This window comes from Gopherus evgoodei, chromosome 23 (assembly GCF_007399415.2).
Source record: "Gopherus evgoodei ecotype Sinaloan lineage chromosome 23, rGopEvg1_v1.p, whole genome shotgun sequence".
Taxonomy (NCBI): Eukaryota; Metazoa; Chordata; order Testudines; family Testudinidae; genus Gopherus; species Gopherus evgoodei.
The window spans coordinates 12438201-12464248 of NC_044344.1; the positions used below are offsets into that span (position 1 = coordinate 12438201).

At 45.6% G+C, this 26048-nt stretch overlaps 1 protein-coding gene across 2 annotated transcripts in view; it reads right to left on the reverse strand.

The window, feature by feature from the left end:
• Positions 1–1312: 1312 nt before the first annotated feature.
• The window catches only part of NSF (N-ethylmaleimide sensitive factor, vesicle fusing ATPase), a 159576-nt gene continuing 134840 nt past the window's right edge, over positions 1313–26048 (reverse strand). The window contains exons 18-21 of one of the 2 annotated variants that reach the window (XM_030541276.1): positions 11105–11239; positions 10097–10210; positions 4159–4214; positions 1313–3006 (exon numbers count right to left, since the gene is read on the reverse strand). In XM_030541276.1, the coding sequence (XP_030397136.1) occupies positions 2994–3006; positions 4159–4214; positions 10097–10210; positions 11105–11239 (318 nt within the window). In that variant the 3' untranslated portion in view covers positions 1313–2993. Of the gene's footprint in view, positions 3010–4158; positions 4215–10096; positions 10211–11104; positions 11240–26048 lie in introns of both variants that reach the window. The other variant, XM_030541275.1, reaches the window with a different exon arrangement.

Sequence of the window (26048 nt, forward strand, 5' to 3'; positions counted from 1 at the left end):
ACCCTTCCTATCTGCTGATATCCGCCCACTCCACAGCCCCCGTTTGCTAATCATTATCGTTCTAAACATTCAAATCAACAAGCAAAGATCTGGCAGAGAATACAACCAGAGAGAGATTAGATTGGAGAGGGTAACAAAATGGGTGCCTAGTAGGGTTTTTCAAAGCTGAAATACTGTAGGGAGAACCACACTGTCTGCCTAGTCAAACTTTTACCATTAGTCCAGCAGAGATGGTCAGAGAACAAGAAACTTAGCAAATGCCTTCAGAATACACATACCAATTTCTGAACACTAGATCAAGCAGAATTCTATTACTGGTTGATACATGTGCCGCAAACCAAATAAATTCCTTTTCTCTCACGCCCTTATAGCATCAGATGGCTAGCCCAGTCCTTTGGCTTCTGAACCTGATTGTGTTGTGGCGTGAGATGTAGTGCAGCATCATGGGATGCTAGAATAAAACCCATTTGCTTAACAGTTCAGTATTGAATGTTCTACGGTTGAAATGCAGCCTTGGGTGGTTCATGTGGGACCTTCAATTGAAGTGAAAGCGCTAGGAGGATGACAAGGAAATTAAGTTAGCAGCCGGAATGTGTATAACAAAAGTCATGGACATTACTTATTTTACATAAAAGGAGAATATATCAAAAGAGCAATTCCTGTGAAAACACGCCTCTATCCTCAAGGGCCTGACACCCAGGCCAGCTCTGTAACACAATGATACTAACCACTTAGGGCAACACATGATGGAAGTGCCAGGTTGCATAGGCTATGCAGAGAGTGGGATTTGGGAGGTGACACGGTGAAAGCCAGGGCTTTAGTTAAACACTCCCCAGTGTGGTTTTAAAGATCAAATTGAATCCAGTAACATTTCCTTGTTAGCCCATGGTCAAAGAGTTAATGATTTCGGCCAAGATTTTCCAAAGTGTTGACCTGAGATGCCTTAAAGGGACCTGATGCTCAGAGGGGTCGTGCCCAGGCTTTCTGAAGATCAGGACCCTTCATACTGTCTCAAGTTGGGCACCAAAATACTGAGCATCAAAAGATTATTCCCTTTTGAAAATATTGGCCCTTGATCTGTTTTTCTCTTTGCATGCAAAATCCATTTGATCACTCCCTGTAACCGGTATGGGAACAACTCCAAGAACCTGAGCTTTGCTTCTGAAGATCTCCACAGCTGTATTTTAAAGTAAGACCCCAGAAACAGCAGTCTGTGGCCTGTGCCTGGATGCATTCAATATACCCAGTTCTCAATATGTACCAGCTCCCGCCACCAACACATCCCTCTCCCAAGGACAAGTCAGCCTCCCAAGTCATTCCAAGTAGGTGCCTTTTATTGCATCCACGAGCTACATTTAAACCATATAATATTTATGTTTTTCAATATCTCTCTGGACAAAAAAACACAATAAAATGTTTACATAATTTAATCTGAGACATAAATTAATACATTGTGTGCTGCGTTCGCTAGGATTTGGGTGGGGGGGGGAGAAGGGGACAAATGAAAGTTGCAAAATCATACACAAATATGGGAGGGTGCATACTGGCCACCGGGACTCACAAAATCACAGTACAGCAGCACTGACCAAAAGAAGAAAAATTCAAGGAGGTAAGTTAAATGGCTAAAACACATGACCAAGTTCAAGTACACAGCAAGGTCTAGGGAATGGTTTGCCTTCAACCACGAGACCAAAGGACATTCGCAGAGAAGGAGGTTGCTCCCAAACCCCTAGGGGTGTCTGAGTTGCTAGCCTTTGGCAGTAAGCCTGCAAATGGCTGTTTGCCTGCCTCACCCTGTCACGGGTGGGGAAAATATAGCAGCATGCTCCGTGCGCTTTGTTAAAATACGGGCTGAGCTCATTGACTGGGGAAGAGAATTCTCACTCAGTGATCAGTAAATGGGTAGCGTGCAGGTACTTTGCAGCCAAAGGTTGGTACATTGCTTTACCACAGTGCAAGAATGCAAACTGAGCCTGCCCAGGCAACACAAGGGGGCCTGCAGAACCTGGAGAACTCAGGAAAAGAATGCGGATACCTACCCTTTCAAAGGATGAGAGGAAAGATCACTTTGTCCAATCCTTAGTAGCTCATCAGGAAAGCAGAAGTAGTTAGACTGGTTAATGCCAGTTCTGGCTTCAATACCCCCCACACTGGCTTTTAATAAAATTTAGGTTCTCAATTGACATTATGAATCCAAAGATGCTTGAGTAAGAAAATTAAAAAAAATTGTCAAAGCTTTACAAAAATGATTGTTGTGTGTGTATCTGGCTAGGGAAGGAACCCACCTCTGCCTAATGCCACTCACTGCCCGCTGCAGTGACCACTGCTGTTAGCCCCACTGGGTCCCAAACTGAGTGAATCTCGAAGTGGGCGGTAGCCTCATTATTACTGAGCTTTGCTGTCAAAGACAGCGACTGCCTTGCCTCGTGTTTCCAATCATCACAGAAAAGCTAGTGCTGGCTATCAGTCTGGCTGAAACAACATTACAGGACATCATATCAGGCCAGACTGAGCCAATCCTACTGGATCATATAACGACAGATACCTGGACAGGAAAGCAATCACCATCACAAAGATATCACAAACACACTGCAATACACCTGCAGACTACACCATTGTAGGTTAGAAGTCGAACTTTTCTACAGAAAAGGTGCCATATTGTGGTATTAATTTAATGCTGGACATTAAGTGTTAGCTTCAAAATTCGTTGGATACGTCCTCCATGATAAACCAGTGAGAATGTACTTTAGCGTGCACAGAAACAGAAGCAAGGTATTCTAAAGGAGACTGACCATTCCACAAGACACCAGCATATTTAAGAGCAAAGAACGGATATTTTATTTTGCTAAACATGCAAATTCCAAGTGGAATGTTGAAGGATGATGAACATTTCACTTTGTCCAGTGTGTTGAACAGAAGAACACAGATCCCAGTGTATTCTCCAGCTTGGTCACTTCTCCAGCCATTGAGCTCTGCACATAGTCCATCTCCACTCAGTCGAGCACACTACTGAAAAACAGACCACAACAGCCACAAAGCATGTCTCTCTGCAGACACCGACACCCAGACACAGCATGGACACAGCAGACATATCTGCAAACTGCTACCTCCCAACCTAAGTTCCCGGTCGGCTGCGCAGCAGACTCTCAACGGCTGCACAGGTGGGGAGAGAAGTCCCTTTCTTGGCCCAGCCCAGCCCTGCCAGAGATGCCGGGGAGAGGAGCCCCTGCCCCAGCCTGGCCAAGCCCAGCCAGAGCTGCCAGGGAGGGGAGCCCCCACCCTGGCACAGCCCAGCCCAGCCCAGCCCAGCTGGAGCTGCTGTAGCCGGGGAAAGACGTCTCTCACCCAGCCCCGAGCTGCTGCAGTGAGAGAGGGTTGGGGGAAGTCATCTCACCACAGCCCTGGAGCAGCCTTCACCCCAAACCCCTCATCCCCAGCCCCACCCCAGAGCTCACACCCTCAGCCAGAGCCCTCACCCCAACCCTCTGACCCAGCCCTGAGTCCCCTCCCACACTCTTAACCCCTTGGCCCTACCCCCACCCTCATCACCCTTCATATTGGTGCATCTAACAAAATTCATTCTGCACATGGACATAAAAAATCAGAGGGAACATTGCCCCAGAGATTTCAGTGCATGCCCTGGAGAGCAGCCTTCTGTGAAACGATGTTGCCAGTGAGGGCCTGGCTGTATGTCCAGTTCAACAAGAGTGGGATTGGGCCCTTTGCACAGGGACAGGGAAGGCTGACAAAGCAGGACACAGAGAGAAAAATAAATAGTGCCAACAGGCAAATGGCCCGATTTTGATGTCACAGGGTTTAACTCCACTAGCTACAGTGGAGCTACTCCTGATTTAGCCTAGTCAGAGATAGCAGATAAGGCACAAGTTTAATGCCTCCCCTGGATATTCAGGGAAGGCAGAGAATTCAAACATGCTCTGGGTCCCTAATAGCTTTAGAGAGTCACTGAGGAACAGAATGATACTGGAGTAGGAAGGGAAGGTTCAAAATGGAATTTAAAAGAGGTATTGCAACCCCAGAACCCAACACTGCTGTCAGATACTCTCTTGCAATTCCTCTGACGTCAGGGGGAGTGGCACCCCTGCATCTGAGAGCAGAACTGGGTCCTGGATCAGCCTTTAAAATATTACTAGTACTTACACTCCTTCTTCTCTTAGGAGTGCCAGGAACTTTCTCACACGATACTCAGGATCCATCTAGATACAAAACAAAGATGAAGGGGTGGTCACTAGCAGCAGGCGTGGACCACCCCTTGATTTCCTTCTTTGACCGGATAACTGATTTGGTGGAAAGAAGGAATGCGGTGGATATAATATACCTGGATTTCAGCAGGCTATTGACACAGTCCCACATGACATTCTCATAAATAAGCTGCGGGAATGTGGGCTTAGTAGAACTGCCACGAAGTGGACACATAATTGGTTAAACAACTGCATACAAAGAGTAACTATTAATGGAATGATGTCAGGTTGGAGGGAGGTCTCAAGTGGGGTTCCACAGGATTCTGTTCTGGGTCCGGTGTTGTTTAGCATCTTTATTAATGACCCGGATGTTGGACTAGAGACCACATCAATCAAAGCTGCAGATGAGGCTACAGACACTTTGGAGGAGAGAGTTAAATTCAGAGGGATCTTGATAAATTGGAGAACTGGGCTACAGACGACAAAATGAAATTCAACAAAGATAAATGTAAGGTGCTACACTTAGGGAAGAAAAACCAAACGCACAAATACAGACTGGGGGATAACTGGCTTGGCAGCAGCACAACTGAGGACTATCTGGGAGTTGTGGTGGATCACAGCTTTGACATGAGTCAACAATGCAAAACTGTTGCAAAAAGGGCAAATACAATGCTGGGTTGCATTGAGAGAGGCAGAGCATGCAAGTCACAGGAAGCGATAGTACCGATCTACTCAGCGCTGGTTAGGCCTCATCTGAGCATTGTATCCTATTTTGGTCACAAACGTATAGAAAGGATATAGAGAAAGCAGAAAGGACCCAGAGGTGAGTGACAAAGATGACCAGAGGGGTGGAATGCAGCCACATGCATCCGACGAAGTGGGTATTCACCCACGAAAGCTCATGCTCCAATACATCTGTTAGTCTATAAGGTGCCATAGGACTCTTTGCTGCCATATGAGCAAAGGCTTGAAGGAATGGGGTATGTTTGCTTTGGAAAAGAGGAGATTTAGGAGGGTCATGATAGCGGTCTTCAAATTCTTGAAAGGCTGCCCCAAAAAGATGGAGAAAAGTTGTTGGCTCTTGCCACAGAGGCAGGACAAGAGGCAGTGGGTTCAAACTCCAGCAGAGCAGATTTAGATTAAATCTCGGGAAAAACTTCCTCCCTGTAAGAACAGGAGGACAATGGAACAATTTGCCTAGAGAAGTCATGGAATTTCCTTCACTTGAGGTTTTCAAAAGGAGGGTGAAGCCATCTGTCTTGGATGTTTTAGATGCAACAAGTCCTGAATCTTGGCAGAGGGTTAGACTAGATGACCTTTGCGGTCCCTTCTAACCCTGTGGTTCTATGAAAGAAGTCCCCCAGGGAAATGAATAAAACTGAGGGTATGTCTTCACTACCTGCCGTATCGGCGGGTAGCAATCGATTGCTCGGGGATCGATATATCGCGTCTCATTTAGATGCGATATATCGATCTCCGAACGCACTTATATCGATTCCGGAACTCCACCAACCCGAACGGAGTTGCGGAATCAACAGGGGGAGCCGCGGACATCGATCCCGCACCGTGAGGACAGTGAGTAATTCGATCTTAGATACTTCGACTTCAGCTACATTATTCACATAGCTGAAGTTGCGTATCTAAGATCGATTTTCCCCCGTAGTGTAGACCAGCCCTAAGACACTAAATCTCAACCATTAAGACTGAACACAGCTTGGGACTGAGAAATGAAGGCTAGACTTCTGATTTGTTATGAAGACAGGGGAGAGGCTTTGTTTCTTACATCCCACCCAAGTAGGAGGAGTTTGAGTTATAACCACTTGGAAATCAGAGATTGCAGCTGCCTAATGTTTTATTTACATTTTATTGCATCTCACACAGTTTGAATATAAGCTCCATATTCAGTTGTTTATTCTTTAGTCTTCAGGGAGGTTGGTGAAGTATGGTGGGCTAGTACTGGAAATACTCCACATGGACAGGCCAAAGTTAACAAACGCTGTAATTTTGGAACTAGGGAACCAAATATTCTCTTTGAAGGGAGCACTCAGACCCACACTTAGCAAAATAAACACAAAAGGAGGGCTAGCTGCAATATGCTCACTGGTCTCTTGACCGACACTTGGATAGATATAGGATAATATTTAATCTGACGAGCATACGAGTGCCAGAAGGGAAACTACAGCTAACAGTTCCTTTACTGTATGTTTTATGTTCTTATAGTTGAAGAAAATTGTCTATTGATTTCAGATTTATGAAAAAACAAAATGTAACAAATGGAAAGAGAGGGAAGTTGATGGCAATGACTATAAATTAGTGGTGCTGTAGAAATGAAGACTACTGATAAGGGAAGCTAAAAGTATGAGTGAATAAGCCTGACCAGTAGGACTAGGGACAGTAAGACGGTTTTATAAAATATATCAGGAACAAAATAAATCCTAGCAATGGTATAAGTCTCATACTAGACAAGGATGGTAAACTTGTCAATAATAATGAAGAAACGGCAGACATGTTCATTCACTAATACTGTTCCATGTTTGGAAAGGAGCTGGATGATACATTCATATCTCACAGTGAAAATATTTTCTATGAGAACAGTAACTGGGCAGAATATTAAACAGCAACTACCATACTTGACTATTTTTCAATCTGTGGGAATGGTTGCACCCAAGAATTTAAAAAGAATTAGCTGAGTTGCTCAGAGCCAACAATGTTGATTTTTAACAAATCTTGGAATGTTGAGGCTATTCCAGAGGACTAGAAAAAGAAAACCAACCACTGTTGTGTCATTATTTAAAGGATAAATGGGATGACCTGGATAACTATGGGTTGGTTAGCTTGACACTGATCCTGCGTGGTTAAAAAATTAAACAACAGAAGCATAATTAATGAGATTACAAGTTTTGTAGACAAAGATAACTGATATCAGACATCTGTACGGTATCTGACTTAGTCCTGCACAACATTTTGATTAAAAAATAGCAATTATGCAAGACCAATGCAGTATATATTAAATTGATTAAAAACTCATTTTAAATGGGAAACAGTGAATGAGAGTATTTCTAATGGGGTCCCACAGCATTGTATTCGTGGCCCAATACCATTTAATCTCTATCAATGATCTGGAAAAAATATATAATTACTGACAAAGTTTGGATATGACTCAAATTGGTGAAGTGATAAAAAATCAGACAGGCAGGTCACTTATACAGAGCAATGTGGATCGTTTAGTAAGCAGGGCTCAATTGAACAAAACATATTTTGATCCAATCCAACTGTAAGGTCATATCTAGAAGCAAGAATGTAGGTTACATGTATAGGACAAAGGAGTGTTTGTGAAAGTAGCAACTCAGAGAAGATCTTCAGGCTCAAAGGACAAACACCTGAACATGAGCTCATGGTACAGCACAGTGGCTGAGAAAGCAAACAAACCTTGGATGTCTGAGCAGTGGAATATGAAGCAAGGGGGGGGGAGTGATACCAACACTGTATACATCACACTGGTGGGACACCAGCTCTATACTGTGCCCAGTTCTGATGTCCACACTTCAAAAAGAATGTGGACATATTGGAAAGGGGTCAGAAAAGCATGACAAGAATGGCTCAAGGTTTGGAAAACTTGGCTTACAGGAAGAGACTGAAGCAGTTCAATCTACCGGGTTTACCCAAGAGAAGGTGAAGAGGTACCTGAATGGGGAGAGGATTTCCAGTTCTAGGGCTCCAGCAGACACAGGCACACCTAGATCCAGTGACTGGAAACTGAAGCGGGACAAATTCAGACTAGAAATAAGGTGCACATTTTTAACAGTGAAGTTTCAGAGTGGTAGCTGTGGTAGCCTGTATCAGCAAAAAGAACAGGAGTACTTGTGGCACCTTAGAGACTAACAAATGTATTTGAACATAAGCTTTCGTGGGCTAACCTCCACTTCATCGGATGCATGCTGTGGAAAATACAGTAGGAAGATGTATATACACAGAGGACATGAAAAAATGGGAATAAAATACCTCGGCATGTGGTGGATTCACTATCACTTGGAGTCTTTAAGGCAGGATTAGATGTCTGTCTATCAGACACATTCAAGCTCAACCAGAAGGTCTGGACTTGAAGCGTCACTTCACTTGGTGAAATTCCATGACTTTGGCCATGTAGGAAGCTAGGCCAGAGCAGCACAATGGTCCCTCAAGATCTCTGAATATGAACTCTCTCTTATCAGCTGCGAACATGTGAATTTTTTCCTGTATCTATGGCAACAAAGTACAGCTGAGATTTGTGTGAAAAGCGAGGACTTTTTGCAATACAAAGATTTCATGTGTGTGGGAGATTGAATATAAAGGAGCTACGCAGAATTCAAATTACTTTAATTAATTAATGGCCGTGGATCACATTGCTACCAACCAATTGCATACCCAACATCTGTATAAGCTGCAATTTGCTCTCATTAGCCACCTCTCTATTTAATGTATTCAAAATGACTTGAACCTAAGTTAAAATGCTGCCTACTTTCCCTCAGGCTGGTCTGTCAGGGATTCAAATCGTCTACGAAATGACCACCTTGTTAAACAAAATCACTTTAAATGCTTGACCGTGCACTTGGCTTGTAAGTGACAACATTCTTCTGAAACATTTCAGGACAGCAGCCTGTTTCCAAGGGGGAAAACACCCTACCCCCTAGCAACACCGCTCACCACGTAGGTATGCAGCTGTGGGGAAAATCTGATGCAATTTGATTCCCACTCCCCCATTTCAGAACTGCCCTTACTCTGCACATTTTTAATCCTGGAGTTTTAAAAGCACCCATGTTCAAGGTCACAATCTAACTGAAGTCATTTCCCTGTCTCAGAAGAAGGTTAGAGAGGCATCTCTTGTCAAGATTTTAAGTAAAATTGGCTGTAACTGTACCCTGGCAGGTCTGAGCCCATTAAACACAGTTAATGCGTGTGAGCACTGATTTGCCTGTAGGTATGGAATTAAAAGTCAAGGGAAAGAGGGGAAAAAGTAATCTAGATAAATGACTTTATTCCCTCAGGTGACATCTAGTTAGAGCAGCTCCTCAGCGCTGTGCAAGTTTTAACAGAATTGTGAATAGTGAACAGAGGGGATACATGACTTGTACGCTGCTAAACTATGCGCTGTTTCATTTATGCTCAGCATCTCATAGGAAGATCTAAAGACAGTACATTTGGCTGCACCAAATCCATTTGATGAAAAAAGGGGGAATGGGAGGGAAGGGTTCAAATGTAGAAGGGCTCTGAAACATCAGCCACTGAGGATTAGGCCCAAATGCTATACACATTTTTTTAGCTCACAGATACAATGGAACATGTGCCTGATCGCTAGCTTGCGGGCACAGGAGATGCAACAGTGAGGGGCTAAGAGCTACATATTTCTACCCTAGGCAATTCTTTTCTTTAAAGTGCTGAAAGTGGAAAATGAAGAAAGCAGCTGAACAGTTTGACAGATTTATCTTCTTTCAGGGAAAGAGCTGCTGCACCTGCACAGGAAACTTTTTCATAACAAAATCCTTAATTATCACTATCTGCAATCTTAACTTATCACTTGTGCTTGAGAAGGCAATTCATTAAAGGTAAGTCAACCCAGATCCTCTGGGCTGCAGATACTTCTCTGCAGAGTAACTTTATACAGCTCATGGGCACTCCATTTTGTATAGATCTCTCAGTGGACTGAGACATGGCACTCTCTCTACTGACTGGAACGGAAAACTGCTGTAAGGAAATCTGCAAGTAACACTGTTGCCTTTTTGGAAATGTACCATGTTCAAACCATACCCGACACAATACAGGGCTCCCAATTTCACAGAGACAAGGGTCTGTGGGCCAAAAGGTGCGTTCAAGAATGTTCTAGTCTCTCTTATACACCCCTGAAGCAAAAAGCCTCTTACTTGTAATGACATCTCGATCAACATCAGCAGCTTCTTGATTCCGATCCACACTTTCTTCCCTTTGACGTGCTGTGCAATGGTGCTACGCTCGTTATCTTTGAAGTTACCAAGAAGCTGGAAAGAAACCCAGAAGACAGCCAGCAGTATTAGAAGGGCAACTATGCCGGCCACATTGGTGAGTGCAGAATTAGAAAACAGTCCTTAGCTTAGTCTTGGAAACAGTTAAGAGTAACTGAGTAACTGCCTGGAGATGCTATAGGAACAGTCATACCAGGATACTTGTATGGCATAGCTGTTATCAACAGTATCATACAGAGTCAACCTTTCATTGATTTACTTCCTGAATCTTATATCCTAGGTTAGTCTTCCCCGTATGAGAGAGTCTATAAGGAACATAGTAATGTGTGCTACAGCAACCTTGCAAAACTGTGGTAAAAATTATCAGACATGATGATTATAATGAAAATACTAACACTATTTTATTTGCCTTGTGGAGCACCATTTTGCAAGGTTGTATTAACAGGCTGATAAGCATTTACATCATCTGCTGCAAACTGCACAGTTGTGAGGAGCAGAAGCCAGCCATGGGCTTGATCCTGTGGAGGCCAAACATCTCTGGACGTGCTCAGCTTCCTCAGCCCCCATTAGCCAACTCAATGGCAAGTCAATGCCTCGCAGGACTGGGCCCCATGGATTCAAATTTCAAGTGTTTTGAGGACAACGCTGCTCTCTCTCTTCTATGCCTTCTGAACCATTTCCAGCCAGCAGAAAAATGAAGTCACTTCCTCTGTATTTGCCTCCCCCTCTCTCCTGCTTTCCCTGTTATAAGGAACATTACATTTACTGACACCTGGTTACTGGTCTTGGGCCAACAGAGCAAAGCAGGTCAGTGTTTCAAAATGGAGCTTTTGATTCCATTAATGAAGTGCTCTATTGCATGGATATTACTCTCACTAACAGAGTAACTTGGATGGTCTCAGCCGTGCTGACATTTAGGGGTCTCCTTACCTCCAAGGCCTCCATCAGCTGCTCTCCTGTCGCAATACTGGGTACGTGAATGGTGGTGCTGAAAGCATCTAGCATCTCCATTTCCTGCAGGACATCTTTACGGCTAGTGGTTCCAATGATTAAAAGCTTGCGACCCTGGCCATATAAGAAGGAATAAATGTCACGAAAAGAAAGAAAAAAGGAAAGCACAGGCATCACTCTTGGGGAGATTAGGTTAACTGCAAGGAAAACAAAGGGGGGAACGGTGAGAAATGCTGCATAAAGCCCTACAACACCTCTCTAACAGACTGAAAAATGAGAGACGTCAGATTTAAAATAGCGGTAGTCACCAGCACAAATCTTTAACAAGACAATATCTAAGGATAAGGATAAGGAAATCAGAACCCTTCCTGCCAATCAGAATCAAGAGGCCAAAACAGATGGTTTGTTAAGCCCCATCCATAAAGCCTGCGTATCGGAATTTTTCTAGGAAGGGTTCAGAGTTCATAGACTCACAGAATATCAGGGTTGGAAGGGACCTCAGGAGGTATCTAGTCCAACCCCCTTGCTCGAGCACTTAACACTCACTGAGCTGAATTAGGGCACTTACACCTCACAGAGCTTTAGTTTCTATCTGATGATGCTGTGGCTGTGATGACTGTTGTGAAACCTAGTTCGAAAAGTTCCAGCCCCTTTCAGCATTTTTACCACTGGGTCAATGTAAAAAGGTCAGAAGCTGCCAGAACTTCATATACAGAACTCCCGCCCCCTCCCCCCCAGCTAATGTGGCTGGAGACAAGGCCAACAAGACACCACTTCATTGGATTATGTTCTGAAGTAGCATTTTCCACAACCAGGAAGGCCAAAACCTAATTATTATTTTTTTAAGTCAACACACAAGCTTTAATTCTGATGAAAACGATCTGAGTAGCAGAGAGGAGCCAGTCTGGCACAGCCAGGGCATCTCCTCACCCTACCATAGTTCTTTTTACCGTGTCAGACACAACACTGTGATGAAGACACCCTCTCTCCCCGCAGGACGCAGCATGCTGGACTCCTGAATAAAGTGAACAGGGCTGAACACTAGTAACGGTAGGTGCAGGTAACACACTTCTGGCCCACACTGATGCATTCTCAGAAACACAGCTCCCAAGTTCACATGACTGGGTGCACGCAGTGAGTAGGAAAAAGATTTGGGGGTTGTGGTGGATAATCAGGTGAACATGAGCCCCACTTCAATCTACACAGGGCTAAAAGACCCACAGCATGACTGCAGCTGGCCCAGGAGAACTGAGTCAGGCTCGCAGAGTTCAGGCTGTGAGGCTAAAAATGGCTGTGTCAACACTTGAGCTTGGGCTGGAGCCAGAGCTCTGGGACCCTCCATCCTTCAGGGTCCCGGATCTTGAACATGTACACAGCAATTTTTCAGCCCCAGAAACTGAGCTGACCCAGGCCAGCCACGGGTTTTTTTATCCCTGAGTAGATACCCACATACTCACTGTGGCCAACAGAGTTTATGCAATCCTGGGATGCATAAACAGTGGAATGTCAAGTAGGAGAAGAACAGTTATTTTACCTCTCTATTTGGCACTGGAATATGGTCCCCAGTTCTGGTGCCCTCAATTCAAGAAGGATGTTGATAAATTGGAGAGGGTTCAGAAAACAGCCACGAGAATGATTACAGGATCGGAAACCTGCCTCATAGAGTTAAACTCATGGAGCTCAATCTATTTAGGGCCGAAGACCCTGGATCCCTGCAGGCACAAGGTGAGGAGAAGTCTGCAGTGCTTGCAGGACAGAGCAGAGAGCCCCAGCCAGGGCCGCGAGGAGGAAGATCAGTCCCAGGCTGTGGAGGAGGCAACCCTGCTGCTGCTAAGTGACTCCATCCTCCTCCTCCCAGTCCTGGCCAGGGGGTTTCTGCTCCGCCAGGCCAGAACCAGCCTCTTTAGCACCTCGTGACTGAGTGTCTTGGGCCCCCCCCGAACAGGGATAAGTGGGTAAAAGGAAAAGGTGTTACAAGCTTTGAAGAACTGTGTGATCTTGTTGCTCAGGAACATTTCCTGAGTATTCACAGTGATGATGTAAAACAGTGTTTATGGGATAAAAAGGTGAAAACTGTTGAGGAAGCTGCTACTCTTGCTGATGAATTTGAACAAAGCTAAGCATCTATCAGAAATAAATCACAGGCGGAGGGGTTTGTTTGGTGGGAAGAAGGCTCCCCGTTTTACCCTGGGAAAAAGGGTGGATGGGAGGCTGGACGCTCACCTCCCCAAGTCCATTCCTCTAGTCCTTGTCCCAAATCTCCTGTAAAAACAGAAGAGCCCACAAGGTGCTCTCACTGTAATTTCACTGAGCACCTGAGGAATAAATGCCCAGTGCTGGCTGGGAACAAACAAGCAACTCATGGGAATGGTGCTACCCAGAGCACAGAGGCACCTCAGGCAATGGCCGCTTATCAGACAGGGTTTGTAAAAGCAGCCTCTGCATAGCGGGGCAGGAAGCACATAAAGGCTATCAAAATGAATGGCAAGGAACTCCTTGGGTGGAGGGATACAGAGGCAGACATTTCTGTGGTCAGCAGAAACACTGTTCGGGAGAAAAACATACTGCCAGGACAGACGGCAGAGCTTTTGTTAGGAGGTCACAAAATCCTTGCGCCTTTGGCTAAAGCGCACATAGAAACTAAGGATTTGGAAGCTGAATTGACGGTGGCAGCAGTACATAACCCGTCACAATTATTACAGGGGAATGACTTTTTCAGTGTAGCTTGGGCTGTCAAGGGATCTGCCAGCAGCAAGGAGGAATATGGTGCTGAAACCCCAGAAGGAAAGGGCGAAGTCCCAGGAACTGCTGGAGGAATGGGAGAGTGTCTCTAATTCCTCTGCAGCAGTGGCAAACGGTCTGCTATCAGGGGCAGGCGTGGCTGAGACCAGCTCCTGCTGCCTCATGGTTAAAGGCAGCATCTCCTCTGAGGGGCAGGGGAGCGTGTTGCCTGTTAGTGAGAAAACGGTCCAGGTTGCTGGCTGCCAACAGGTTGCAGCTGAACAGGGGGCAGAGCTCACTCTAGGGTGCATAGGAAGGGGGGATGGAATCCTAGAGATCACTGAGGTGGGTGAGGGTTCCACAGACTCTGTAGCTGGAGGCAAACCCAACTCCGAGAGAGGGCAGGGTGTGGTGCCCGCCAGTGAAAGGACTGTTGGCTGCTAGCTGGGAGCCCTTCACAGCTGAACATGGGATGGATCCACTCTAGAGAGCACAGGTGTGTGTGTCTTAGAGGGTGGCCCAGAGGGAGAAGTTGAAAAGGAATTTGGGTAAGTACAGGAATGTCTCCTCACTGATTACATGGGATGGTGAGCCCAGGACAGAACTGCTGGATCAGCGTTTGTGCTCCCAGGAACCCAACCTTTGGGTCAGGTTTTAAGAGGGAACTGTGTAACTGATCTCCTGGAGGGGAGCAGATATACAACTAACCTCTTCAAGACAGAGAGAGGGGCAACAGAGGGTACCCCAATCCAGATCTCACTTTTGCAAAATGCTATTCCTGATGTACTTGTGGAAAACTAACTGTCTCTTTAAGACAGTATGGAAATCCTACTAAAGACCTGAATGTCTGTGAAAATGCTAATGACCCATCTGAGAAAGAGGATACTAGAAAAAACACAAAAGGGAAAGACCGACCGGTACCTGAACACATACTGTGGGTTAGGAAGCAGCTGCAAAACACAATGGGTATTGAACAAACCAGACTGTCTAAACAGAAGGCGTGGCATGGCAAACATACTTGGAAACACCTCTCTGACATGAAGCTGCTGGTACTGTTAAGTCTCATAATACACGGTTTATTGGTTATGACAAAGAATTTGGTACTTACGGTAAATCCTCTAAAAATGTGTAAAACGCATGATTTTGGGGAAAAACTTTTGAACATGCTAGAAGTGATAACACAGAAGTCCTATAATACTGCTTCTCAGCTAGTACCTGTAAACAGGCTTAGAGCTTGTCACAGCAGGGAAACCATAACAAACCTGAACTGCTGCGTGGAAGGGGAAACTGAGGCACACCGCCTCATGATATTGATATCTGCATTATGATAACAATGCCACACACCAGAATGTTTTCAGGCAACTTGTGAAAAGAAACACAGAACTTTGCAAAAACACATGTGGATGTCACTACAATGTTTGGTAACACGTGGGAGCTGTATAACCAAGAAGGCATTAGGCACACTTCACATTAGTCGGTGACTAACCTCTGGCAGTAATCGAAGGGGGGATGACACACACCCTGGCACTCCAATGTTCACCACTATCATGTAATGAGGACATGTTTTGTACAAAGTATGTCTTGTGAGGTATCATTCTAAAAATCTGGATATGCTAGACAGTAGTATCTCATTGGATTGTATGTGCTATTGTCGTATGTGAAGTTATGAAGCTTGGCTATGTGTGTTACACTGAAACATGTTGTGAGGTTGAAAACACCCACAACCAGCCTTTTTTAGTAAAACAGTAAAAAGGCCAAACAATGTTAATGGCTTATTAAGGAAATGCACACAAGCACAAGGATTACCCCGGAACTGTGTATAACAGAAACCTCTCAGAAATAGCATTGCACAATGGGAACTGTTTGACCCAGGTCACAGCAAGAGAGCTTTCAAACAAGTGGTAACAAGATCTAAAAGGAGGAAAATGACATCATGAAGGGATCTCACTCTCCCCATGACAACACTTCTGGAAACACCTGAGGAATAAAGACTGAACAGGGGGGAATTGATGGTCCCAGGCTAAAGAGTTTCTAGCCTGTGTATGAAAACCTGGGAAACCCAAGCTGTAAAGGCAAGGCAGCCTTTGCCTTAAGAATCTGTCAACCTATCACTCAGGGTGAGAAGTATATTAAGATCAGTTTGTGGTTTTGTTCATTTACTAGATAATCTGCTTTGATCTGTTTGCTATCACTTATAATCACTTAAAATCTATTCTTTTGTAGTTAATAAACTTATTTTATGTTTTAATCCAAACCAGTGTGTGTTTGACTAAGATGTCTGCGGAAATTCTCAGCTTGGTTACCGCAAGTGTGCATGGTCCTCTTCACACTGAGGGAGAGGTGGACCGGGTGTTAAACCCATATACTGGCTTGATTTGACCAGGGCAGGATGGTTCTGCTCTGGGGTCCAAGGCTGGTGGTTACGGAGCCTGCATGTACCTGCAGCTGGGTGTGTCCCTAGCTGTGCGAATGCTGGTGAAAGTGCAGGCTGGGAGGGCTTTGCAACCTACCACAGCAGCACAGTGTGAGAGGGAGCCCAGGCTGGTGGGTCAGGGGGCTCAGAGGTATCCCAGCTCCAGGTGGCACCCTGGGGGGAACCCATCACACATGCCCCCTACTCCTGCTTGCTGCCAGATAAACCATTTCAAAACTGTGTAGAATTTGCAGGAAGATATTAGTAACTTCAATGGGAACACAGCAGCTATGTATAATTGACATACTGCCTGCATCATAATCACAGAATATCAGGGTTGGAAGAGATCTCAGGTGGTCATCTAGTCTAACCCCCTGCTGGAAGCAGGACCAATCCCCAACTAAATCATCCCAGCCCGGGCTTTGTCAAGCCAGGCCTTAAAACACAGAGAAAATGTCTGACCCTTTGGCATAATGCCATCCAGAGTGGGTAGAATTGTCGGAGATGCTGCTATCAGAAAGAAGTTTAACAGTAAGAAACTTTCCCTTTTGCAGCCCCACAGCTCCGCAAATTCTGAGACATCTGGGAAGCAGAGAGTAGTGAACAGATGCTGGGAGGATAAAGTAAGAAATCCAGCAATAAGATGGAAAAGGGGAAAAAAGGAGGGGGGAACCCCCCCCCCTTTTTTTGGTAAGAATTGTTCAAAGGACAACATTCTTGTTGGGCCACTACCAGCATATTTCTGCCAAAGGAGGCCTCTGCTGACAATAGTAAGTCCAGCTTGCAGTGTCTGATGAAAGTGTTGGCTGATAACCATGTGGATGCTCTGCAGATCTGTGTGGAAGCTCTTACTTGTTCCACTCACAAGGCAGCTAGCGATCTCACGGTGTGTGCTTTGATACCTTCCAGAGCAAGGATCTCTCATGCCTTGTAGGCATCAGCAATATAGAGCTTAACCCACCTAGTGATAGACAATGGAAGTGCTGAGTTCTTTACATCTAGGCTGGAAGGACTCAAACAGGGCACTGGATTTTCTTGTCGATGGAGGTAGAATTTCAACACTTTTTTGATATCCCCTCGGTGAGATGCTGCGGCTTCGGACAGCATGAAAGAAGGACGACTTCTTGGGAAGCATGGAAGGGAGAATTTACTTTAAGAAGAAGGGACTCTGGAATTCTCAACACCTTATTGTTGTGGAACATAAAAATATGGTTCTTGCATAGATAATGCCACCAGCTCCGATACACATCTAGCAGATATGATAGCAACCAGAAAACAGGTTTTTAATGTACAGGTAGAAGGCTGTCACTAAACTCAGGGGCTAAAAGGAATGATCTATTAATGTCTTCAAAACACACTGGAAGATCCCATTTTGGGAAGATTGGCCTGACCACCATCCTGGCCAGTCTGACAGCCCCGAGGAACCTGGAGATCTAGGGGTTCCCTCCCAGGGATCCTGCAGACCCTGCAAAAAGGATGCTGCTGAGAGCAGAAACTTGGCGTGAAATGATACTGGAGAATGTGCCAAATGGCTGGAGTCCCCGGATTCCTGGATCCTCATCATGCTTGCGGCACCAGACACTGAATTGAGCCTCTCTGGATACTAGCAAAGTCTTGATGCCTTCGGAAGACAGACCCAGCATTATTAATGATTCCCTTTCAATAACCAGGCTGTTGGCTGAAGCCAGTCTGGATCTGGATGGAAGAATGAGCCTTGGGAGAGGATACCCAGTCTCCATCGTAGCCACAGAGGAGGTCAGGTCTATTAAGTGGAAAATGAAGGTCTCCTTGGCCAATGGAAGTTATCTATATGACTTTCACCTGCTCCTTTTTTATTTTCTGAATCACTTTCCCCAGGAGAGGAAAATGGGAATGCATAAAGAAAGCCCTGTGGCCATCTGTGTGAAAGGGCATCTGTTGCCATGGATTCAGAAACTCTCTCTCTGATGGGAGTACCTTGGGCTTTTTGTGTTCTTGCATCTTGAAAACAAACCAGCTGAAGGGAGATAATGTCCGCAAGATTAGACCAAAGACCTGATTCAAGTACCACTGCAAAGTGCTGAGCTAGCGTCTGCCTGAGCCAGTTCGCCTTCTAGTTCAGCTCTCCTTTTATGTGGATCGCTCTGAGGGACAGGAGAGACTACTCTGACATTTCCATTGCCTCCATCACCTCTGGCTGTAGCTTTGGTCTCCTTGTCCCTACCTGGTTACTTATGTACGTTTGTGGTTGTGTTGTCTGACTGAAGCTGAAGGTTATTTCCCTCCAGGGAGGTGCTCTGAGTTCTAGAAGAGCTCTTATATTTCAAAATAATGTAGGATCTAGGATCTCTTTCTCTGAAGTGTTCACTCACCTCTAGTCATCAGGTTAAACAAAGCCTGATATTTAGAAGCTACTTACAAGGCATCAACATGAATGAAAGAGGCAAGGATATTCATTTGTGGCTAGGCTGGGACTGGAGCAAGAGAAGAAAAAAAGGCATCTTCTTCACTTATTGTGACACTGGGATAACAAGCAGCAAAGAATCCTGTGGCACTTTATAGACTAACAGACATATTGGAGCATGAGCTTTCTTGGGTGAATACCCACTTTGTCGGATGCATTCACCCACGAAAGCTCCAATACGTCTGTTAGTCTATAAGGTGCCACAGGACTCTTTGCTGCTTTTACAGATCCAGACTAACACGGCTACCCCTCTGATACTTGGGATAACAAGGAGTATCAGAGAGGGTCAGGAGAACACAATCATGGTTTTTAGTAGCTATATACCTGCAGACTCAAAAATCATGGGAGAGAAAAACTGGAAACCTGTACGGAGTGTGAACAACTCTGAAAAACCCTTGAGAGAATCTGCAGTTCCCAGGAGAACTAAAATGCTGGAAATTAGTGAGAAAGCTAAGACAGCAGGATGGCAGAATGAACTGAATTAATCTGCAAGCTTTAGAAACATGGGGCTGGATTTCACACACGATGAGCAACCATATCTCCCACTAGCTTCCACTGCAGTTGGGGGTGCTCATCACACCTACGAAACCAGCCTGCGGTGTGTACTGCACACAGAGGAAAGTTGGTCAAAGACTTAAGAATAGCAAAGCCTTTATGCTTAATTCTTTATGACTAATCTCCCAATATGTATGATAATTTCTATTATTTCAGACATGGCTGTTGTATACATTTCTGTATTTACTGTATCCCTTTGCCTATTTCTCACCCTCTTCTCTCTCCATTTAATCTTTAAAACAGGAAAAACAAGACATGGCATAATATGAGAGCCAGAAATCACCAATTCTAGCTCACCAATGCAACCAGAGATATTAGGGCACCGAACACGAAGTCGACTATTTAAACAGACACCAATTAATGGCGTGAACTTGTCAAAAGAATAACTTCTTGGTGCAGTAGTGCACTGGGGTCCAGGACTCATCCCAAGGTCCCACGCAGCTATAAGGATAAACACACACTTTGATGTGACAACATCATAATGTTAAGTTTCAACTTTCCCCTCAGGAGTGAGACAACAGGAGGATGCTACTGAAACATTCATCCTTCCTCTGCCCACATTTTCTCTCTTCATCATCATTGCAGCTTTTGTCATAGTAAACATTTAGAGGCTTTGGCCCTGAAATGCCCCAGAACTCCTTCGGGTAATCTCCTCACCACTAATAAAGCAGCTATTGTGAACTGCTTGCTTTCAAATGGTTCACACTGAAAAATCTTTATTGCAACTTTTTCTCTTGCTTCATAAACTAGAGTTGCCAGTGGGTGTAGCCATGTAAACTGGGAATAAGGACTCCGGGGCTCAATTTCGGGCTCTGCTGCCAATTCCCTGCATAAACTTGGACAAGCACATCACTTCTTGATGCCTTGGTTTATAAAATGGGGAACCCCAGCTCCACAGGAAGGTTAAGTTTGTGCAGGTTTTTCATCTTCTGTTGAAGAGATGAAAACAATGGTCATCTGAACACAAATCTGTGCTTTCTATACAACCTTGTGCTGCACATCAAGGGTACACAGGGATGCTTGGGTGAACCATCCTCAGTTCCTTCTCTATCCAAACATCCAACAAAGAACAGTCTGAGAAGAGGGGAAGGAGGGAGGGTAGTGGATTACCCACAGCGACACACATCTCAAAGAACTATAGTTAATGCACAGAGCATGTAACCTCCTTTTCTTCTTCAAGTAGTGTTGCTATGGGTGTTCCACTTTAGGTAGCTTCCAAGCAATATCCTCACGGGGAGGAAGGAGCTTCAGAAATGAGTTCAGAACTGAAGACAGCCCCACTTTACCAAGTGCCACAGCCGATCAAGGCATAGTGTTCAGAAAGTTTGCTCTGAGGCCCAGGGAGTGGCTCCACATATCTCAGACACTTGGTTTTTGCACAAAGCTGTGGATGTTGCTTGTGATCTGGTAGAATGTGCTATTAGCCTTTTGGGGAGTGCAGGGGGTAGAGCAGAAGCTGCATCATAGCAAGTGATGACACCCCCCGAGATCAACCTTGAGAGTCTCTGGGCAGAGATTGTGGACCCCTTGGATTTATCTGCAATGGTGACAACAGTCAAGGTGATTTCTGAAATTGCTTGGTCCTATCTAAATAAAAGGATAATGCCTAAAAGAGAATCATAGACCCGTAGGGTTAGACGAGACCACAAGGGTCATCCAGTCTAACCCCCTGCCAAGATGCAGGATTTGTTGGGTCTAATCCATCCAAGACAGATGGCTCCAGCCTCCTTCTGAAAACCTCCAGAGAAGGATCTTCCACAACCTCCACAGGCAGTCTGCTCCATTGTCCTACTGTTCTTACAGTGAGGAAATTTTTCCTGAGATTTAATCTAAATCTGCTCTGCTGGAGTGTGCACCCACTGCCTCTTGTCCTGCCTCTGTGGCAAGAGAGAACAACTCTTCTCCATCTTTTTAGGAAAGACTTTCAAGAATTTGAAGATTGCTATCATGTCCTCCCTAAATCTTCTCTTTTCTAAACTAAACATACCCAGTTCCTTCAGCCTTTGCTCATATGGCTGCATTCCACCCCTTTGATCACCTTTATAACTCGCATCTGGATCCTTTCCAGTTTCTCTATATCCTTTCTATGCAGTGGTGACCAAAACTGGACACAGTACTCAGCCAAGGCCTAATCAGCACTGACTAGAGTGGTACTATCAGCTCCCGTGACCTGCATGCTATGCCTATGTTAATGCAACCTAATATTCTATTTGCTTTTTTTGCAACAGCTTTGCATTGACAACTCATGTTAAGGTTGTGATCCACCACAACTCCCAAATCCTTCTCAGCTGGCTGTAGCTAAACCAGTCATCCTCCATTCTGTATTTATGCATTTGTTTTTCCTTCCGTATGTATAGCACCTTATATTTGTCTTTGTTGAATTTCATTATGTTTTCTATAGTACAGTTCTCTAACTTATAAAGATCCCTCAGAATCTTACCTCTGTCCTCCGAAGTGTTGGCAATGCTCTCTGCCCCCCTACCCCAGCTTTGTGTCATCTGCAACTTTGGTCAGTATGCTCTCTATTCCTACATCCAGGTCAATAATAAAGATATTAAACCGCACTGGACACACAACAGATCCCCGTGGAACCCCACTTGAGATGCCAACAAATCCAAGTATGCCCTTATGAATGGTATTCTTTGTACAGGAGCTAACATGGATTTTTTAAAAACATTCATCTGGAAACCTAATTCCAGGAAGGGAAAAAGGGCTGTCTGGGAGGAAGTCAGTACTGCTTTGTAAGATCGGCTCCTGAGCAGCCAGTTGTTGAGATATGGGAAGGCTAAAATCGCTTCTTGCCAAAGATAAGCAGCTACCTACTTCTAGAACCTTTGAGAACACGCTTGTGGCTGAAGGGAAGTAATTTGGTATTGAAAATGTTACTGGACCATGGTAAAATGTAGGTATTTCCTATGTACGGGATGTATCACTATATGAAAATAGCTGTTCCAGAGGCTGAGGGCCAAAAACCAATCTCCTGTGTCTAAAGCAGGAATTACAGCTGCCAGAGTCACTATCCTGAACTTCTGAGGCTTTATGAATTTGTTCAGTAGCCTTAGATCTAAGATTGGCCTCCATACTCAGTCCTTCTTTGACACAAGGAAACACTTTGAGTAAAATCCTTTCTCCTTGTGAGGAGGTGGGACTGACTCTACTGCTCCTAAATGAAGGAGAAAGTGAACTTCTTCCCTCAGTATTGTTTGTTCAAGGGGTCCCTGAAGAGGGACAGGGAAGAGGAGTGGGAGGAACGTAGAGTAGATGGTGTAATCCAATGATATGACTTCTATGATCCACTTGTCATTGCAATGTGATGCCAAGCATGTTGAAAATGAGAAAGGTGATCACCAAAGGTGGAAAGGTGGGCAAATGGTTGTGCTTGTGAACTAGAGGTAAGGAAGGAATCAAACCCTGAATGAACCAAACAAAATTGTTATTTTGATGATGACTGGATACTTACTGAAGGAGGGTGAGTAGCTCTCTTGCTCTGGAATTTCTGTGTCTTCCTAGTGAGTTCGGTGGGGATCTATGAAATCAAGAGAACTGGCCAGAAGGCAACCCCTGGGCAGTATGAGACCTACTAAACCTCCGTTTGTTCGTAGGAATGTACATATCTAGAGATCTTAACGTGGCCATGGAGTCCTTCAATGTGTGCACGGACTCATCGTGGTCTCCAACCTGCACTTTTTACTCTCAAATGGAAGGTTCTCAACAGGGTTTTGAACCACTTTTGGGAACTCTGATACCCTGTGCATAACAAACGTTGTGGATATGGATATGATGATGGTGTCTGTGGCATTTAAGAACCATTGAAGAGAGATTCCAGCTAATAACTGACCTTCTACGATGATGACCTGAAAGTGTTCTCTATACTCCTGTGGAAGATGCTCAATAAAAGCTGCAAATATATGAGTTGGTGAAGTTATACTTGGCCATGATCACCTGATAGTTTGCAGTCTAAAACTGGAGGGTCACGAATGAGTAACACTTTCAACCAAAAGAGTCTAATTTCTTTTGGTCTTTGTTCTATGGGGTAGACCTACAGTAATGCTATTTACCCCACTCCTTTACAGCCTCCACCGCTAGGGAATTAGGCAAGGGGTGAGGAAACAAAATTTCTGACTTCTTGGGGGGGAAATAATATTTCTTATCAACCTGTTTACAAGTCGGCAGGATAGTGGCAGGCATTTGTCACAGGGTCTTCACTGGACTCAGGAGCACCCTGTGAATGGGTAGAACAATCTGGATGGGTGTTACCAATTGTAGAATGCCCAGCAGCTTCGGTTGTGAGTCTTTGACCTCTTCAAGAGGTATCTGAAGGGTGTCAGCAACCTGCTTCACAAGGTCCTGGAATTGCTGAAAATCATTGGCCATAGATTGTTGTGGAGGTATGACTGTCTCATCTGGAGATGAGAATGAAATAGGAGTTTGAGGGGCAGCCTCAAACAGGAGTCTAGTCGGTTCTAGACTCCTGTTCTTCAAAGATCTCATTGTGCTAGAGGACTGGTTAGGGGGACTGTACGACCCTATGCTCTCTATGCGACAGAGCCAGAGCTCTGGCAAATTCCTGTTAATAAGCAGCCTCAGGGTCATAGAATATCAGGGTTGGAAGGGACCTCAGGAGGTCATCTCGTCCAACCCTTTGCTCAAAGCAGGACCAATCTCCAATTTTTGCCCCAGATCCCTAAATAGCCCCCTCAAGTACTGAACTCACAACTCTGGGTTTAGCAGGCCAATGCTCAAACCACCTAGCTATCCCTCCCGCCAACTGGGGCCCACTGGGTGGGTGGGGGGGCATACAGGAGAAAGGGAAGTACCCAGGTTGATTCCAGCACCCCTGGTGTGGAAAAGGATCTCTCTCAAAATACAGGTTCCCATATATGGATAGGAGGAGACCCCTGAAGTGATATGGAAGAGACTGAATGTCTCCTCCCTCCTCCTCAATGTTCTCCAACAGAGAGGGGGCACCAGTGGAAAAGGGTGGAGAGTCTTGTGGTATCAGGAAGCAGTGGTAATCTGGACACTGGGGCTCGGTACTGAGAGTTGTTCAGTAACCATAAGTAGTGAAAACTCGTCAATCTTAGATGAGCCAAAGTCCCTGGAGTACCACAATTCCTGAGGTACCCAGTGGGTCAGTACTGACACAATAGCTGACGTAGATGGTGCTAACAATTTAGAGTGTGTCAATGCAGGGACTGAGGGCATCTGGCACTTTGATTTGCCCAGTACCAAGCGTGCCGAGTGGGAAGGTATCGACGGCGAGTCTGTGCTAGAGGGTGCCATTCTGGAGGAGTGCATATCCTTGGGCTCCCTATTCCTCTCAGACAGTGCCGGGGGGGCAGTTGGAGCCGAACTTCTCTGTAGTGCTCCAGGAGTTCCCAGTATCGGAGGAGGAATCCTTCATTTCTGCGGTACCGAGCCAAGAGGTCACGGCTTCCGACACCACAGACTTAGCGGGAGATCTGGGTCTTTTGTGAGCTGGTTTCTTTTGGTGAGAAACTGAGATCCTCTTCTTTGGAGCCTTCTCTGAGTCTTCCACAGCCTTCCCCTTCTTAGGAGAGATCTGTGTCAAGGTCAAAGGGACACTGGATCTGTCTGGAGACAGATGTACGGGGCAAGTCTCTCCTGAGCTAACTCAGAGGCTGGTCAAAGGGAGCATGCCACCATCAGAAATCTCAATTTCATCTCCTGGCTCTTCCATGCTCTAGATTTGAGAGCCAGGCAGAAGTTACACTTCTAGGAGAGGAGAGATTCTCCCAAGCAATAGAAGCATTTAGAGTGGCCGTCCCTAACCAGGACAGACTCTTGGTAAGAGAGGCAGCGGTTTGAAGTGTGGCAAGCCAGGCAGGCCCACCCTGGCTCTCTGGAGAAGGGAGAGGAAACAAATTCAATCCTCTCACTACTTAATTAGCTAACTCTATAACAACAACTAACCCTAAACTGCTAACACTAATTCTAAGAAAGCTGAACAATAGCACTGAGGCACACACAAGGCAAACACTCTAGGGCTTTGTCTCATGCTGGGGCAGTTGAGAAGGAACTGAGAGTGGTTTGCCAGCGCAGCCCTATATATCCTCACTGCATGGCATGAGGTTGTATAGAGCACACGCATGGACTGAACAACCACTGCTAATGGAAAATCTCCAATCGAGGGCTCAGGAGGCACATACACACCTGAAGTGGAGCACCCTAGGGTTGCCAGGTGTCTGGTTTTAAACCGGAACACCCAGTCAAAAAGGGACCTTGGTGGCTCCAGTCAGCAGTTAAAAGTCCAGCTGGTGGCACAGCAGGGCTAAAGCAAGCTCCCTGGCTGCCTTTGCTCCCTGTGGCTCCCAGAAGCAGCTGCATGTCCCTCCTCCGGCTCCTAGGCACAGGGGCTGCCAGGGGGATACACATGCTGCCCCTGCCCCAAGCGCTAGCTCCGCAGATCCCATAGGCTGGGAACTGCAGCCAATGGGAGCTGCAGGGGCAGTGCCTGTGGACGAGGCAATGCACAGAGCCAACTGGCCGCATCTCTGCATAGGAACCGGGGCAGGGGGCGAATACGCCGCTGCTTCTGGGAGCTGCCTGAGGTAAGCATCTTCTGTAGCTTGCACACCCTCCCGCATCCCAACCCCCTGCCCCAGCCCTGATCCCCCTCCTGCACCTTGAACCCTTCGAGCCCAGCCCAGAAAACCCTCCTGCACCCAGACTCCTCATTTCTGGCCCCACCCTGGAGCCCACATCCCCCTCCTGTACCCCAACCCCCTGAGCCAGCCTGGTGAAAATAAACCAGTAAGGTTGGTGGGGGA